This window comes from Crocuta crocuta, unplaced genomic scaffold (genome assembly GCF_008692635.1).
Source record: "Crocuta crocuta isolate KB4526 unplaced genomic scaffold, BGI_CrCroc_1.0 scaffold85, whole genome shotgun sequence".
Lineage (NCBI taxonomy): Eukaryota > Metazoa > Chordata > Mammalia > Carnivora > Hyaenidae > Crocuta > Crocuta crocuta.
In genome coordinates, this window is record NW_027530620.1 from 1,469,442 (window position 1) to 1,484,900 (window position 15,459).

The 15,459-nt window shown below is 45.0% G+C and overlaps 1 protein-coding gene across 4 annotated transcripts in view; it reads left to right on the forward strand.

The window, feature by feature from the left end:
* Positions 1-15,459, forward strand: part of FGGY (FGGY carbohydrate kinase domain containing) — a 420,147-nt gene that overhangs the window by 38,620 nt on the left and 366,068 nt on the right. For 3 of the 4 annotated variants that reach the window (XM_077768111.1, XM_077768114.1, XM_077768112.1), the window contains exon 4: positions 5,151-5,302. In XM_077768111.1, the coding sequence (XP_077624237.1) occupies positions 5,151-5,302 (152 nt within the window). Of the gene's footprint in view, positions 1-5,150; positions 5,303-9,005; positions 9,047-15,459 lie in introns of those variants that run through there. The other variant, XM_077768115.1, reaches the window with a different exon arrangement.

Here is a 15,459-nt window from a genome sequence, read left to right on the forward strand (position 1 = left end):
AAACATTAAGAAAAAAGGTTGTGTTTGAGAACCTTTAGCAGTGGACACTGCTGTAGCAATGCCTTTCTTAACAGATGGCTGTGGATACTTGGCACACTAGGACACCTTGGAATTGGAGTCAGGAAGGCCCCAGATCATAGCTCACCTGATACTAAGCCATGATGGCTCGAGTGAGTCACTTTACCTCTGCATTTTATGAACGAATTGGAACAATGGACCGTAGCTTTGCTGTGGGGATCGAGAGCCTGGCACCTTCAATGCTCAGAAACATTTGTTTTGTCCAGTTGTGAATTCTTGAAAAGAGAATGTGCCCCACTCACTTTTATGGGCCTAATGCAGAGAACAGTGATTTTTAATAAATTCCATGTGCTAGAAAAAAGTTTGCAAGTGGATGAATCGTCAGAGCGCAGTGGTAATGATGCCCATCTTTACACACACACACACACACACACACACACACACACACTTTCCTCCCTTTTTGCCACCTCTGTTAGCACCTCCCACGTACCAAGCCCTGGCTTGTTAAGTGTTGGGGTATCAGAGACCAATATGAATATTCCTTGATCTCAGTGGCTGATCACCGGCTCAGCTGGCATCGTTCTGGGCCAGGAGTGCGGGACAGCCCCAACCCACTTGAGAAAGCACAGACCAAAGGAATGTGGATGGATGAGCAGACCGCAGTTCAGCCACAGCAAGAACTCCAGTTAGGAGATACAGGCAGCCGTGGCTGGCCACTTTGGGAGGCTGTCAGGACTTCCTTGATTGGCTTAAGTAGCGATGCAGTGGTCATCTCTCAGGGGTGCTGCCGTATGCGTTCTCATTTTGGGTGGGACTCTAGATGTTCACCCCAGGTTCTAAGGACGCTGTACGTATACTCTGATCTGCTACCATGCATGGTTTTTCATTCAGGCTATGTATGAGAATCAACCTGGGGTCTTTTAAAATTCCCAATTCATGAGCCTTACCTTCAAGATTTGTATTCACTAGTCTTGTGGTGAGGCTAGGACATCGGCTTATTTATTTATTTTGACATTTCTTCATTTTTGAGAGGCAGAGCGTGAGCAGAGGAAGGGCAGAGAGAGGGAGACACAGAATCTGAAGCAGGCTCCAGGCTCTGAGCTGTCAGCACAGAGCCCGACGCGGGCCTGAACCTACAAACTGCAAGATCATGACCTGAGCTGAAATCAGATGCTTAGCCGACTGAGCGCCCCCAGGTGCCCTAGGCATCAGCATTTTTAAAGTTTCCTCCACATTCTGGTATGTGGAGAATCACTGGGTGCTGCTGAATGGACCGCTGAAATACTAGGAATGAGAGTCCTTCAGGTGGAAGAGGAGAGCTTCTTATTAAACTTGCTTACATAATGTGACCTCTGCAGGTGCCATCTTTTTTCCTATTGTAGGTGGAATTGCCTCCTGTTAACAAACCTTCTATTAAAAGGGTAGGGAGGTTGCAACCTTAATTATAAGTGTTGAAATAATTCTTTTTCACCAAAAAGGTTAAAATATACCCGTTCATCAAATGCATCCAGCTGCAGGTACCCCTTAACAGTTTCTTGCCTTTCAACAGGTTCTATTAAACTTAGATTTTATCTGAAATGGATTATCCTGTCCTGGAAAATGACATTTGAATTTCAAAGGTGATTCAGAGGTTGTTTTAAAGACTCCTTATGCCTGTGTGGCACTGACCAACTGTTGATTGGTTGAGTGGAGTGACTGGGGAGCAGGCAGTGGGGTCAGGAAATGAACCGCCATCATCAAAGCCAAACCCACGCAACTGGCAGAAATCTAAACATGGTAACAAACAAACAAACAAACCCAAGTAAATTAAGTACAATAGTTTAAGAACACTACTCTTTAGTACATGATAAAATATTCTCATTTTAGCCTTTTCTCATTTGGTCTTCTTTTCCATTTTTTTTATTGTTTGTTTATTTTTGAGAGAGAGAGAGAGCGAGAGAGAGAGAGCGAGCGAGAGTGAGTGAGCATGAGCAGAGGAGGGACAGAGAGAGAGAGGGAGACAGAATCCAAGGCAGGCTCCAGGCTCTGAGCCGTCAGCACAGAGCCCGACGTGGGGCTCCAACTCACAAACCGGGAGACTATGACCTGAGCCGAAGTTGGGCGCTTAACTGACTGAGTCCCCCAGGTGCCCCGACCTTCTTTCCTTTGAAGATCGGACAGCCCCCAGTTGGACTGTGGTGCCACTGTGGCGTGCTCCCTACTCTGGGGGGGCGGACTCAGAACACAACTCTTACTGGGCCATCCCAGCCATAGGAGCTCTTGGGAGCAAGAAAATGAGGGGGAAAATTCAGGGTCAATGAGGGAGTTACCACTTAGGCTACTCTGCAATAGAAACCTAACATTTAGATGCCTTTGCTAATGCGTAGTAATTTCCTGGGAGTATGCTTGGCACACCTCCTGTGAGGTGTTGCGAATAGTGAGTGGATGAACCCATGGATGAATGACATGCCCGTGGGGGGACTGTTTCCCCCCACATTCTGCCCTAGCGGTCGCTCCCAGTGCTCTCCAAACAGGACACTTGGTTAGGTGTGTGCCTTGCTTCATGTGCTGACTCTGCTGTGTAGGCCTCCTCGCTCCCCTCTCCTCAGCTGGCTAACCAGCAGCCAGCCATTTTTGGAACAATGTGAGAGCTCTTCTGCTTTAGGCAGCTCCCTGTGCAGCCTTGGGCTCTGCACAGCCCTCTCTGGGCTCCTGCCCCTCTGGGCTGCCCGCCCCACTTGTGTTCTGGCTGTCAACGCCCTGGATACACTGTTTTGTTTTTGTTTGGTTTGTTTTTGGTTGTTTGTTTGTTTGTTTGTTTTTTCCATTGGGCCAGGGGATCCGGACAGGCAGGACTGTGGCATGTTCTGGGGCATCCCAGCAGCCAGCACTGTGCATGGCGTGTGGTAAATGCTCAGTGAAAGGTTAAGTGAGCTGTCAGTGGAATCATTTATTTGTGATTTTTTAAAATATTTATTTTGAGAGAGAGAGCGAGAGAGAGAGTGAGCAAGCAGGGCGGGGGCAGAGAGAGAGGGAGGGAGAGGGAATCCCGAGCAGGCTCCACACTGTCAGCATGGAGCCTGATGCAGGCTTGATCCCATGAAGCTGAGCTGAAACAGGTTAACTTACTGAACCACCCAGGTGCCCTCATTGTGATTTTCTGTAAGGGCTGAAAAGATGAACTTCATCTTTGTTGTCCACAGTGCAACTTATTAATTAATTATCATCGCGTATATAATAAGCTAATTGATTCTCACAATTTCAGGGTGTCGTTCTGTGTTCTAAGAGCCTCTTCCTATAGAGGCAGCCAATAGCTGTTGGGTCTGTCATTCCAATGGATAGTTTAGCAGCAGATGCACGTATACAGTATTTTTTTTTTAAGTTTATTTATTTTTGAGAGAGACAGAGCACAAGCAGGGGAAGGGCAGAGAGAGAGAGGGAGACACAGAATCTGAAGCAGGCTCCAAGCTCTGAGCTGTCAACACAGAGCCCGATTGTGGGGCTCGAACCCACAAACTGTGAGATCATGACCTGAGCCGAAGTCAGACGCTCGACCTACTGAGCCACCCATGCGCCCCAGCCACAGACTTTTTTGAAAGGAAGAGCTATTTGAATCTTCAGCCCATGCCTTCCCCTCTGCAGGGCAGGTGACCGTGCTTGCTGTTGGTGTCCCCAACACATTGTTTCTGTGTTTTCACCACATATGTGTATGCCCTCAGCAACAAGCAGTATATGTGGGGTTTAAAAATATCCCAGCTGGTAATGTTATTCATGTTGAGATGTGTAGCTTGAGTTTAAACTTGTTTTACGAATTTATCCATTCCCTGCCCAGATCTGTTTCAAAGCATGCTATATGCTTTTCCAAGCTGTGAGATAGCAGGCAGGTCTTAAATCTCAGAGCCAGCATGTCATGGGAAATGACCTGGATCAGAGAGTTGTTTTGAGGATTAAATGAGACGCTGTGTAAAAAATGTTTCGCACTGAGCTTGGGGGACAGGCACACAAACACACAGAGCGTTATAAACGTTTGCCATTAGCAAAGACATTATTAGCAAAGATATTGCTTCGGTTCTGCCATTAAAGAATGTGTGAAGTGCCTGATTCAATTACTGTTGGGTCCCCTTTTATCTTTCCCTTTTATTATCTCCTGGTTTATTCATTGCTGATCTCTGTATCTTACCATTTGAGGAAGCAGAAGACTGTAAAAAAAATATTGGCTTGCCCATGAGTACCTGATGGATTACTAGAGGCCATAGAAGGGGGAACGGGGCAGTTAGTTCCCGTGTGTGCTGCAGGATGGTAGAGGCCAGATGTGAGGGGAATCCTACCCTGCTTTTCTCGCCGGTTTTAAATTCTGTTTCTTATTTCTTTTTCCTCTTGAGAGCTCACTATGTGATAGGTACTTGCCTTTATGTGCATCATCTTGTTCAATGAATGAAAAATCTCAGTTAACCCTTATATGCTATTAACTGTGGTTATCCCTGTTTCATAGATAATGATACTTAGGCTAAGAAAACTTTAGTGACTTTTTCAGTGTATCTGCACCTGTAACTGAAATAGTGAGCATTCCCCATTAGGTCTGTCTGATCCCCCAACTGAAAAAGATTCCAGTGTTTCCTACTCCACCAAAGCAACTGAGGGAAATAAACACCTAAGTTAGTTAATTAAAGTGACTAGGAGAAGTGGGAATATAAACAGAAAAAAAACCATTGTGTGGATCTATTATTCCGTTGAAGTGTTTGTCCATATTTAATGAAGACAGATCTTAAAAAGCCACAGTATCATTTTAGGCTTACTTCATAGCTCTTTTCCTGAATTTATACTTAGGGAAGTTTTTCTGGAACAGAAGTGATAAGAATAAGGAAGGGAAGAAGTTGGAAGAGAATGAGAATCTAATTAATTGGTAGATCTTGACTGTTAGTGTAGATACTTAACCCCGGGGGGGCTACATTGTAAAGGACACCTCACCGAAGGGACATCCAGGGTTTGGGTGGAGTATTCTAATTCCTGTTGGTGGTGGCCCGTTCGCTTGCTGCAGTTGATGTAGGAAATTGTAGTAGCTGTGCATATATGTGCCCTTGGGACTCGAAGTGCCTCCTTGAATGAGAAGGCTAAGCATATGCGTGTGCCCTCCTTTCCTTTGTTTCTGCCAGGGGATTCCCACCGAAACGTCATCATGTGGCTGGACCACCGGGCGGTCAGTCAGGTCCACAGGATCAACGAAACCAAGCACGGCGTCCTGCAGTGTGTTGGGGGAGTGATGTCTGTGGAAATGCAGGCCCCGAAGCTTCTGTGGCTGAAAGAGGTGAGACCATAGGGTGGAGCGAGGATACTAGTTAAAGCCGAGGATCCCATTCGTTGTGGATCTGTCTGTACCAGGCACCGTGCTGAAGCCTGTTACGTTTGATTTGTCCAAGCAGCTCTCTGAGGAAAGCGAATCCCAATTTATTGATTAGATTGCAGTGAAATCAGTCCTGTTTGTAGGTGCTAACCTTATGTGGGCACAGTGATAAGTATTTGGCACAGATCATCTCTTTGAATCCTAGCAGCAACCTTGTGAAGGTAGAAGTTGTCTCTTTTTTGGGTGGGGGAGGGGATGAGGGTTGTCTGTAGACAAGAAAACTAAAGCTAATAGAGATGAACCAACTCCCCCAAAGTGATGTAAGTATGTGGCCGAGCCAAGGGCGGAACTTGACCCCAAAATCAGTTCTCATAATATCCGCTATTCTCCCGGAGTGCGGAGATATCTGGTATTCTCCCAGAGTTCGGAGAGGCTGCTGCTTCCCATTCCAGATAGAAAGCGGCAGAGCTGGGATTGAAGTCCAGACCTTTTGACCAGAATCTTCTTTCTCTGTGCACTTTTATCTGAGGATCAGTCTGGCCTTGGTGGTACGTTAGGGTGTTCCTTTCTCATGTCACCTGAACTTGAGTTTCCATGTCCTTGAGTGATAGGGTGATCTCTGGACAGAGCACTTGCAGGTGATTGCTGCTTCCAGATGTTTGGATCCTTTATGAAGTGTGGAGAATGGTGATGTCAGCTTAGTGGCTCCCGGTAGAAATGGATGTGCGAGAAAGTTCAAGTCCTCTGGGAACCTCGGGGACTTGAAAGTCCCTAGGTGGTCTGGTGAGGAGAGAGTCCATCTAATGAGTAAGACCTGGTGGGATTCATATACGGGCCCTGGGGTTTCAGGTGGGCCCAGTCTCTGATGCCTCAAAATGTAAATGGGGTTTGAGGGGAGGGTAAGGGTACAGAGACTGTGTCCTTGGATTGCCGCTGTGGGCAGAAGAGAGAAGCAAAGAAGGAATCATTAATCAAGGTGGGTTTGGGTTGCTACTTATTTAGTATATGGAGCTGTATTGTAAGCTTCAATTTGCGGAGATGGCTTCTGTATTTACTAAGAGTTTGAAAACACAGAGCATTGTAGAAGCCAGGGGTTTTTCACTCCACTGACTGTCACCTTGTGTGACTTTGAGCAAATCAGCTCTCCTCCTAGGCCTCAATTTTTTTAAGTTTATTTTTGAGAGAGAGAGAGAGTGAGTGAGCTGGGAAGGAGCAGAGAGAGTGGGGACACAGGATCTGAAGCACACTCCACACTGACAGCAAGAGAGCCCAACATGGGGCTCGAACTCACGAACCATAAAGTCATGGCCTGAGCCAAAGTCGAATGCTCAACCGACTGAGCCACCCAGGCGCCTCAGGCCTCACTTTTTCTGTCTGTTAAGTGAGAGAGTCGGTCTGGACCAGTTTGAAAACCTCATGTAAATGTATCCTGAAATACAAATTGGAAGATAGAGCTGCTTTGCACTCCTCCACCCTCAGCTTTGTGTTCTGTAGACCTTAACTGATTTAATCTTAACAAGCTCTGTGTAATGGACAATGTGGGAAACTGAGGCTGACAGAGAGAGCTATGTGATTTTCCTAAGCAGATGGTAGAGCCAGAATTTAAACCTGAGTCTGCTGGGCCCCACATCCCAGCTCACCCCATCATGTTATGTGGTGCTGAAATCCCTCTGTAAAGCATTGCTGGCCCACAGACTTTTAAAACCACTTCTAATTCTAGAAGCTCTGCCCTAGTATCCCGAAGAACACCCATTTATGGAGAACCAGGAGACAGTGTGTTCTTTCGAACGGGGCATAGAGAGGTTAGATTGCTTTTACAGAGTCAGAGTCAGAATGTAAGACTCTGTGCTAAGCTCACTGGGCTGTCATGTGTTTATTCTTTATTCACTCTTTAATTTGCCACATTATTAACCAAGGTTCTGCTGTGAACCAGCAGTGTCACGGGCCCTGAGGATGCAAGCACAAAGAGAATGGGGGCTGACCCTTGAGGGGCACGGAGTCCCCTGTGGCAGTGGTGGGGAAGCAAAAGAGGGGACAAGGAGCCAGAGCTGTCAGAAGATGGGTTCAGCACCTGGATAAAGGAATATACCAAGTGCTTTCGGGGAACACAGTTTGCTTCCAGGACGAGTTCTTGGTATGAGTCTCAAGATATGAGTGGAGGTTTAGCCTATTGGAGAAGACAGGAAGGAAGTTCTAGAGAAAGACTGTGGTTCTTTTTTGTTAAGCATGTAGGTCCTGGGGCAGGAGCCCGGGATGCTTCCCTGAGTGTAGTAGGAAACAAGACCAGATAGGTAGCCTGGGCTCGGTGTGGTAAGGGCTTATTTGGTGGTTTATGGTTCTTGAGCAAGGGGGAGGGAATGTCTGAGATCCCTTTGGCAGGGATGAAGAGACTGGATGAAGGGTGAGAGAATGTGTGTGTGTGTGGGCGTAAGAACTAGTCTTCATACTTTCCTGATTATAGCGCTTTGTTGGCTTTGCTTTGCTCTTAGGATAAATCCCCAGATTTGTAACCTGGCGCAGAAGATGGTGTGTGATGTCATTTTCACGTCACCCTCTCCGCTTAGGTGTATCCCTGCCTCACCTTGCTCACTCTGTCCCCAGGGATGCAGGCAGGGCATCTCAGACACACTCTGCTCTTTGCCACCTCAGGGTCCTGACTAGAGGTTGGCAGGCTCGGGCCATGGGCCACATGTGGCCTGCTGCCTATTTTGGATATTTTGGGAGCAGAGAACGGGTTTGACTTCAAATGGTTGAAAAAGAATGGAGAGAAGAATAGTATTTTGTGACTTGTGAAAATTATGTAAAATTCTAAATTTTATGGCCCTAAACTTTTATTGAAACACAGCCACCCTCATTTATATATTGTCTGTTGCATCCCAGTGACAATGCTGAGTGGTTGAGACAGAGGCTGTGTGCCTGCAGCCCTGGAAGTATTTACTCTGTGCAGCGTCAGAGAGACATTTGCTGACCCCTGGTCTTGATGATGTTGTGATACTGTGCTTTCTGCCTCTGAATATTCTTTCCTCTGCTCAACACTGATCCAAACTCATCATTTAGATCGTAGCTATATTGTCATGTCTCCAGAAAAGCCTTCCCTGACCCTCAAATAAATCAGAGGTCTCTTGTCACAGTACTCTTACTTCATTGTATCTTTCATAAATTGTCATGATGTATCATTTTGTATGAATGATTTGCATGGCGCTGGGGTCTTCCAACCATTGTAATCCATCGGGGAGATGGAGAGCCTATCCGTTTTGTTCCTGGCTGCTTCTCTACCCCTATTGGAGCATCTGGCATATAGTGGGTAGTTAGTAAGTGGTTTTTGAATAATTTGAGTGGCTTTGTGAGGGGGATGTTGCAGTTCTTCAGATGAGAAGGCACAAGGTGTGAAGTAGGCACTGTGGGGTGGAGAGGAGATGGGTTCTAGAATTTTTAGGGCTCATTTCAGCAGGACATGGCGGCTGATCAGCTATGAGGGGCGAGCTCGATGGCAGAGACAGAGCTGACCGCTCACCTCAGTGCTGTGGTCATTCATGGGCTCTGTGTCCTTAGCCTGGAATCAGATGTCAGAATGAGTTGGACAGAATCTGGAATTCAGAGTTCCCAGAAGACACAAGTGATATACTAGGACCACCACAGCTCTTGGGCAAAGTCACTCGGGTCCTGGTCCTGCAATGTGGAATTTTAATCATGTCCTTTACATTTAAGGTTTGTGTGTTTCAGGTTGACGCATGTCTCTTTAATAAGAATTGTCAGATAAAAGGAAAAATGCCATTTGAATTTTTCATAACCCCCAGCAGTCTGGCTTTTCCATTTGGTCTCAATGATTCTGACTCTCATCTTAATGAAGGCCAAATGTAAATTAAGTTCTGTCAGGCTGCAACAGCTGGAGTCTCCTATCTTTATAAACATGAAACATTGTAGGGTAACAAGGTGCAGACTGAGGAAGGTCAAGAGAGTTAAGGGCTGATGCAGATTCTGACAGCTCAGTGTTAATGGAGGATAATTAACTGGCTTGTAGGGGCTACATGGAGATACTCCAGTCTGACTTTTAACTCATTTCCTCTTTTTGCCATTGTCAGCAGAGCAGAAAGCTAATCATTTTATAGTTTGAGATTTTCATCGTTCATTCCAACTGGAACCAACTGGCTGGAATGTCAGAGGGGTTTATTGATGGGTTTAGAAAATATATCTACCTCTCCCATCTCCCTAGTCTGTGCCTCTCCGCTTCTGTTCCCCTGATAATGTACTTGGTAAATGAAGGAATGATTCTGTGCTTCTGATGTGCCTTTTCCTGTATATGTAGATTCTTTGGAGGAAGCTTGGAGTTGGCATGCCTGGAGAGGTAGTTTGAAAACATTGTGTTAGCTGTGGAAGACATCAGTGGATTTCTCTGCAGGAGGAATACTGAAAACTCTTTTGCGGGGCACCAGAGTGGCTCAGTCAGTTAAGCCTCCGACTTCGGCTCAGGTCATGATCTCGCAGTTAGTGGGTTTGAGCCCCGCATCGGGCTCTGTGCTGACAGCCAGCTCAGGGCCGGGAGCCTGCTTCGGATTCTGTGTCTCCCTTTCTCTCTGACCCTCCCTGCTCATGCTGTCTCTCTCTCTCTCTCTCTCTCTCTCAGAAATACATTAAAAAAAAAAATTAAAAATATTTAAAAAAAAAAGAAAAGAAAACTCTGTTGGAAGTCAGGACAGCCTGGTTGTAGTCCCTTCTGTGTCATAAAAGGGTTGCCTCAGCTCATTTTTAGTGCCTTGTCTGGCCGCCTTCTTCCATTCTTCTTGAGGATATAATAACATCTATTGTCTTATCTTAGATTTCTTCTCATCTTGAAACTTTGTGAAAGATAAAGAATGTTCAAGTTCCTTTGTTTGAAATACACCATTTCTTTTTTTAATGGCAATTATGGTAAGAACTACGGCCTTTTTCTCTTCGTTACTCTGGCTTGAAGTTGCATGTATAGGTCTATTATTGTTCACCTACATTCATCATACCTTAGTAGTGGAGCTAATATAAGATATTGAGGAAATTTGGCAGATAAAACACTGTTCTGTAACAAAGGTACAGGCTTTGAAGTCAGGCATACTTGCAGTTAAGACTTTCCTTGCCTTTTACCCATTTAGGGACCTTAGAAAGGTAAACCAGCTTCTCTGAGTCTCAGTATTTAGCTGTAAAATAAAGATAATAGTTTCAGCCTGATGGAACTATTATAATTTAGTCAGATACTTGTGAAGCACTTTCTGCAAGCAGATATTCAAGTTCTGGTTTAATCTTCATTTCCATTGTGTTTAAAAATGTTTGTGTCACCTGATGGGCATGTCAGTAATATCCTATCACCAACTGAGAGAATTTTAAATGCTAGAATATCTTATTTCACGTAGCTGGCTGTAATGAGTGGTATTTTTCCTGTTTGACTAATAGCTTAGGAAAGCATCTAAAAACCACCATGAGTTTGTAAGAGACCATCATAGAAAATACCCAGTACCATCATACAGAACATATTTTCAGAGACATTCATTTATGTGAATCATCCACATCCTATGTGTAATACCTATACCAGAAGGCAGCCAGCTTTGAACTTGAGGCCGATTTACCTAATACCATCTATTTCCCCTAAAATTCACCCTTGTGTCCAGTGTCAGCATTCGTTCATTTCACAAAGATTATTTTATTTAATCTTCACACCCATCTTGTGGGGTAGATAGGATCTCTTTTTCTGGATGAAGGAACTGGAGCTCAGAAACGTGAAATGGCTTACTCAGAGTCTCACACCATGTGAGCAAACCTATGTCCGGAGCCATACCACAGCCCCGCCCCCCCTTCCCCATCCGGTGGGGCCTCTGTCATTCACTGTAGGAATTCAGAAGTGGTCTTTGCCTTCAAGAGATTGCAGTGATTGGAGAAGAAAGCTCACCTAAGCAACAGGAACAGAATAAGTTAACAGATGAAAACAGTCGCTTAAGTGTATGTAGTGCTCATTATATATCTAGCACTTTTGCAAGCATGTTATCCATGTTAAACTCCTCTAATCCTCACCCTCACTGTATGAAGTAAGTATCCTCCTTTACAGATGATAAAATGGGCTCAGAGATGTTATGTGGCTTGCCCAAGGTCACTCAGCCAATAAAGGCTGGGATCGGAACCTTGGCATCTCAGATGGAGAATATAGGTTTACCACCATTTCTCCTTCCTGCCTGCCTCTTCCAATGTTGGCCTTGCAGGGTTTGGATAAATTAGCTCAGGGAAGAAATTTGTAAGTGATAGCTTCAGGAGGGTCTGAGGCCAGGCACAATGGCTGGTGGGTTCCTTTTTTTTTTTTTTCCCTTCCTTCAACAAATACTGTTTATTGTCTCCCATGTGATACAGGGCACTGTGTTGGGCACTGGGGATTCCAAAGTGAGCAAGACAGGTGAGAGCCCTGAGCGGGCTTCTGAGAACTTAGATTCTAGTACAGAGAGGCAGAAAATAGACACAGAGACAAGTATATATTCACAAAGAGATTCTCTTTTCTGGAAAAACGTAGGAAAAACTCAGATAAACAGACTTGGCAGGGCTGGTGTGTTCTCTCCCGGGAGGTGTTGCTCTTTGACCGGAATGATGAGGTTTTCAGGAAGAGAGGGCCGCAGATTCATGAGGGGAGGAAAGTACCTGTGAGATCAGCAGAAGAGGTCAGCGGGGCTGCCAGGGTGTGGTCAAGGCAGAGACTAGCGGGCGGTGGGCCGAGTAGGGCAGCTCCTGCATGGCCTTGAGGCCCCGGGCACGAATTTGGAGTTTATTCTAATAGCAGAGGGAAGTGGTTGATGGATTTTAAGCATCGGTATGACATCTGTTTTAGGACTTAAAAAAATCACTCCGGCATAGTACCAAGTAGGTAATAAATATTTGTCGGACAATAATACACTTGACATTATAATGTTAAAAGGAAAAAAAAATGCAAGACTGAATGTGTGGTCTTAGGAATGTATTTGTTTTAAGAAATTATCAGTGTACAAAAACAGCTGGCCATGTATGCAAATACCACTAATAATGGCTCACTGTGGTTGGAATAGTTTACTACTGTGACAGCACAGTGCTTATGCCTTTATTACCTACGAGTAACTTTTCACTAAAAACAATAGTCTTATAGTCCTTGCTAACCTTTCTGGTTTATGCTGCTTCATGATTTAGCACAGTTTTTTTTTTTCTTCTTCTTGGGCTTGTTTTCCTTAAAAACACTGACACAGTATTATTATCCCATTATACAGATGAGGAAAACGAGACCCAGAGGGCTGACGTGGCTCCCCCAAAGCTACACAGCACATGAATAGCGGAGCCGGTCTTCTCACTGAGTCCAGCCTGCCTCCCGCTCCTGGGCTCTCTCTGCAGGCCCTCACTGCCTCTTCTGAGACCACGCGTTTCCCACAACGTGCTAGGGCTGCAGGCGGGCAGCCCATAGCCTGAATCTGGTCCCCAGATGGCTTTTGTTCGACCTACCCTATGCCTGAAAAAAACTTCTTTTTTTTTTTGGAATTGGTTTTCAACATTTAAAAACTAAGAAATTTCACATAAAAATCCAGATTTTCTGCTTCTTTAGAAGAACTAACAAAAGGCTTTGGCAGTCCGGGGCCCGCCTTCCCATGTGGAAAGAGTTGGCCGGTGCTGAGTATGGGCTGCCCCTTCGGAAGGGGCAAGTGTCCTTCATTTCACAGCCATCCCCACCCAGCTTGCTTTTGCTCATTTCCTTTTCCAGCACTACCCTCTAGGCGTTTGGATTTGAGACCCAGGCTGCGGGAATTTGTTCAAGGAATCCATCATTACTTTTCCCATAACAAAGCGCTTAGAGAAGTGGAAAGATTTTCCAGATGGCGAACTTCTTGGTCAGTGGCTGTAGGAATGCTGTACCCGTGTTCTCTCACACCTCTGACTGAGGCTTTGCTCAGGGTTTCCCTTTGCCTGGCAAACGTACTGTTTCTTCGTTTGCTTGGAAAAACTGACACGAATTCGTCAAGACTCCAGGAAGCCTTCCTTGACTTTCTCCATCCAGTGTTGAGTAGGGTCCTGCCCTTTGTCGCCCATGGCGCCCTGCTCTTACCCCTTCCCTGGAGTTTAGTACACCATATTGTGCCTCATTTATCTCTGTGTCCCTGACGCCTAGTTAGCATCTAACACTGATCCCTCAGGAAATATTTTAACAGACGGATGGGCGAACCGGTGAACGAACACACCAAATCATTTGTCGTGCCATTTTTGATTGTTGTGTACCCCTGACCGGTAGCTTCATTCCAAAGCAAAGGTCTACTGCAGACCAAGTGTAAGTTCATTTTCTCTTCCCCATTGTGGAAAAGGAAGTTTGGAGTATTACCACTCGTTTCCACCCCAGAGCTGCCCCTTGGCTCACTCCTGTTACCTTGAGTCACAGCTGAAGTGAGGGCCTCACATTGAGGCAGGGACTCCTCCGGGCCTTCCTTGTGTGTCTTGTGTCTTGAGGTGTAGAACCCTTGAAGTTGCTTCCTTAAAGTTCCTGCAAGAGAATCCAACACATATGTACCGAATCACACAGCCTCTCTTATGAATGTTTATACCAGCGTCCTGTTACGTTCAGACCAGATTCCTCCCACCTTTGAGCAGTGTGGACAGTGTTGTCAGGTGTTGTCAGGGCATCTTTTGTGGATGTTCTCTCCAGGGTGGTCTGCCCATCAACTAGGCTTGGAACTAAATATATATGGACTGTTAGGCCTGGTGCCCTGCCTTCCCATTTACCTGGACAGCGAATCCTTTCCTTATCATCCTGGCATTTGCATACTTAATTTATGCCATATATGTATTGTATTCTTTCAGTTTTATAGTACAACAAAGTAATTTTATTTTATTAAAAATTTTTAAGGTTTTTATTCATTTTTTGAGAGAGAGACTGTGAGTGCTGGAGGGGCAGAGAGAGAGGGAGACTCTCTATCCATACCTGGATGTTGTATCCCCAGAGCCAAACACAATGTTTGGTATGGAAATCATACTCAATAAATATTTGCTGAATGCATTCATTTTCCTGGTCAGAGCCAGACTTAGGGCTGGGGCAGTAAGGCCCATGTACCTGGTTTGTCTGCTGCCTGTCTTCCTGACCACTTTGCAGGGGTGTCAGCTACATCTAGTATTTTTTGTGTAACCAGAGAGGCAAGAGCAAGATTGCTGAGTTTGGCTGCTTTTTTGTCTGCATGGGATGATTCGATATAAAACAAAAATGGAAAAAAAACACCCATCTTCTCTCATAGTGGCTTAAAATGGCACCTGTTAAGGGGAAATACTGTCTTTAGAAAAGACACAAAAAAAGACCATGTATTTATGCATTGATGTGTGTCCTGATAAAGGAACTCATTAGCACAGTCAGCCTCATTGAGGTGAACTGTCGTGTTCGAGATCTGGAAGCTCAGGGAAGATAGTTGATTGAGGTAAGGGAGGAGGCAGGCCAGAAGTTAGGATAGATGCTAGATGGGATTCTTCTGAAAAGATAAGTCAGTCTCATTTCTCTAAACATATGGCTTGGTTTTACTCTCTTTTTTTTCCCCTCCATTCTCCAGAATAACCATTCTGTTGTTGTCAGGACATATTTATTTAATTGGTGAAACAAACTTTTTGTCTGGTAACTACTGTGTAGGAGACAATGTGCTTGGTGATGAAGACAGAGTAGAAACCGAGGGTCCTTTATTTCAAGTTGCTCCCAAGTCCAAGACCAAGAAGGAGGCTGTGAAAGCCATTTTTCCCAACATTTTATTATAGTCTTCAAACGTCCAGAAAAGTTGGAAGAATTCTGTAGTGGATACTGAGAACCATCACGTGGAGTCTGCCATTAACATTTTACTGAACTTGCTTTAGCATGCGTGTGTCCATCCATCTGCCCCTCTATCTGTCAGTCAGTCTACCTTAAGTTTTTGCAGTAAGTTGAGACATGGTTACACTTACGAAAGCAGTTTGAAATGTTAAAGACCCTTTACCTTACTTACTAAATTCTGTTGAAGATATTGACCTTGCTTAATTGCCATCTACAAACATCAGCAACACCCGTACTTTATGTTATTGTTATTTATTTATAGATATTTGTCAAATGTCTGCTGTATGCTTTTAAGTTTGCTCTCTTAATTCTTATGAAA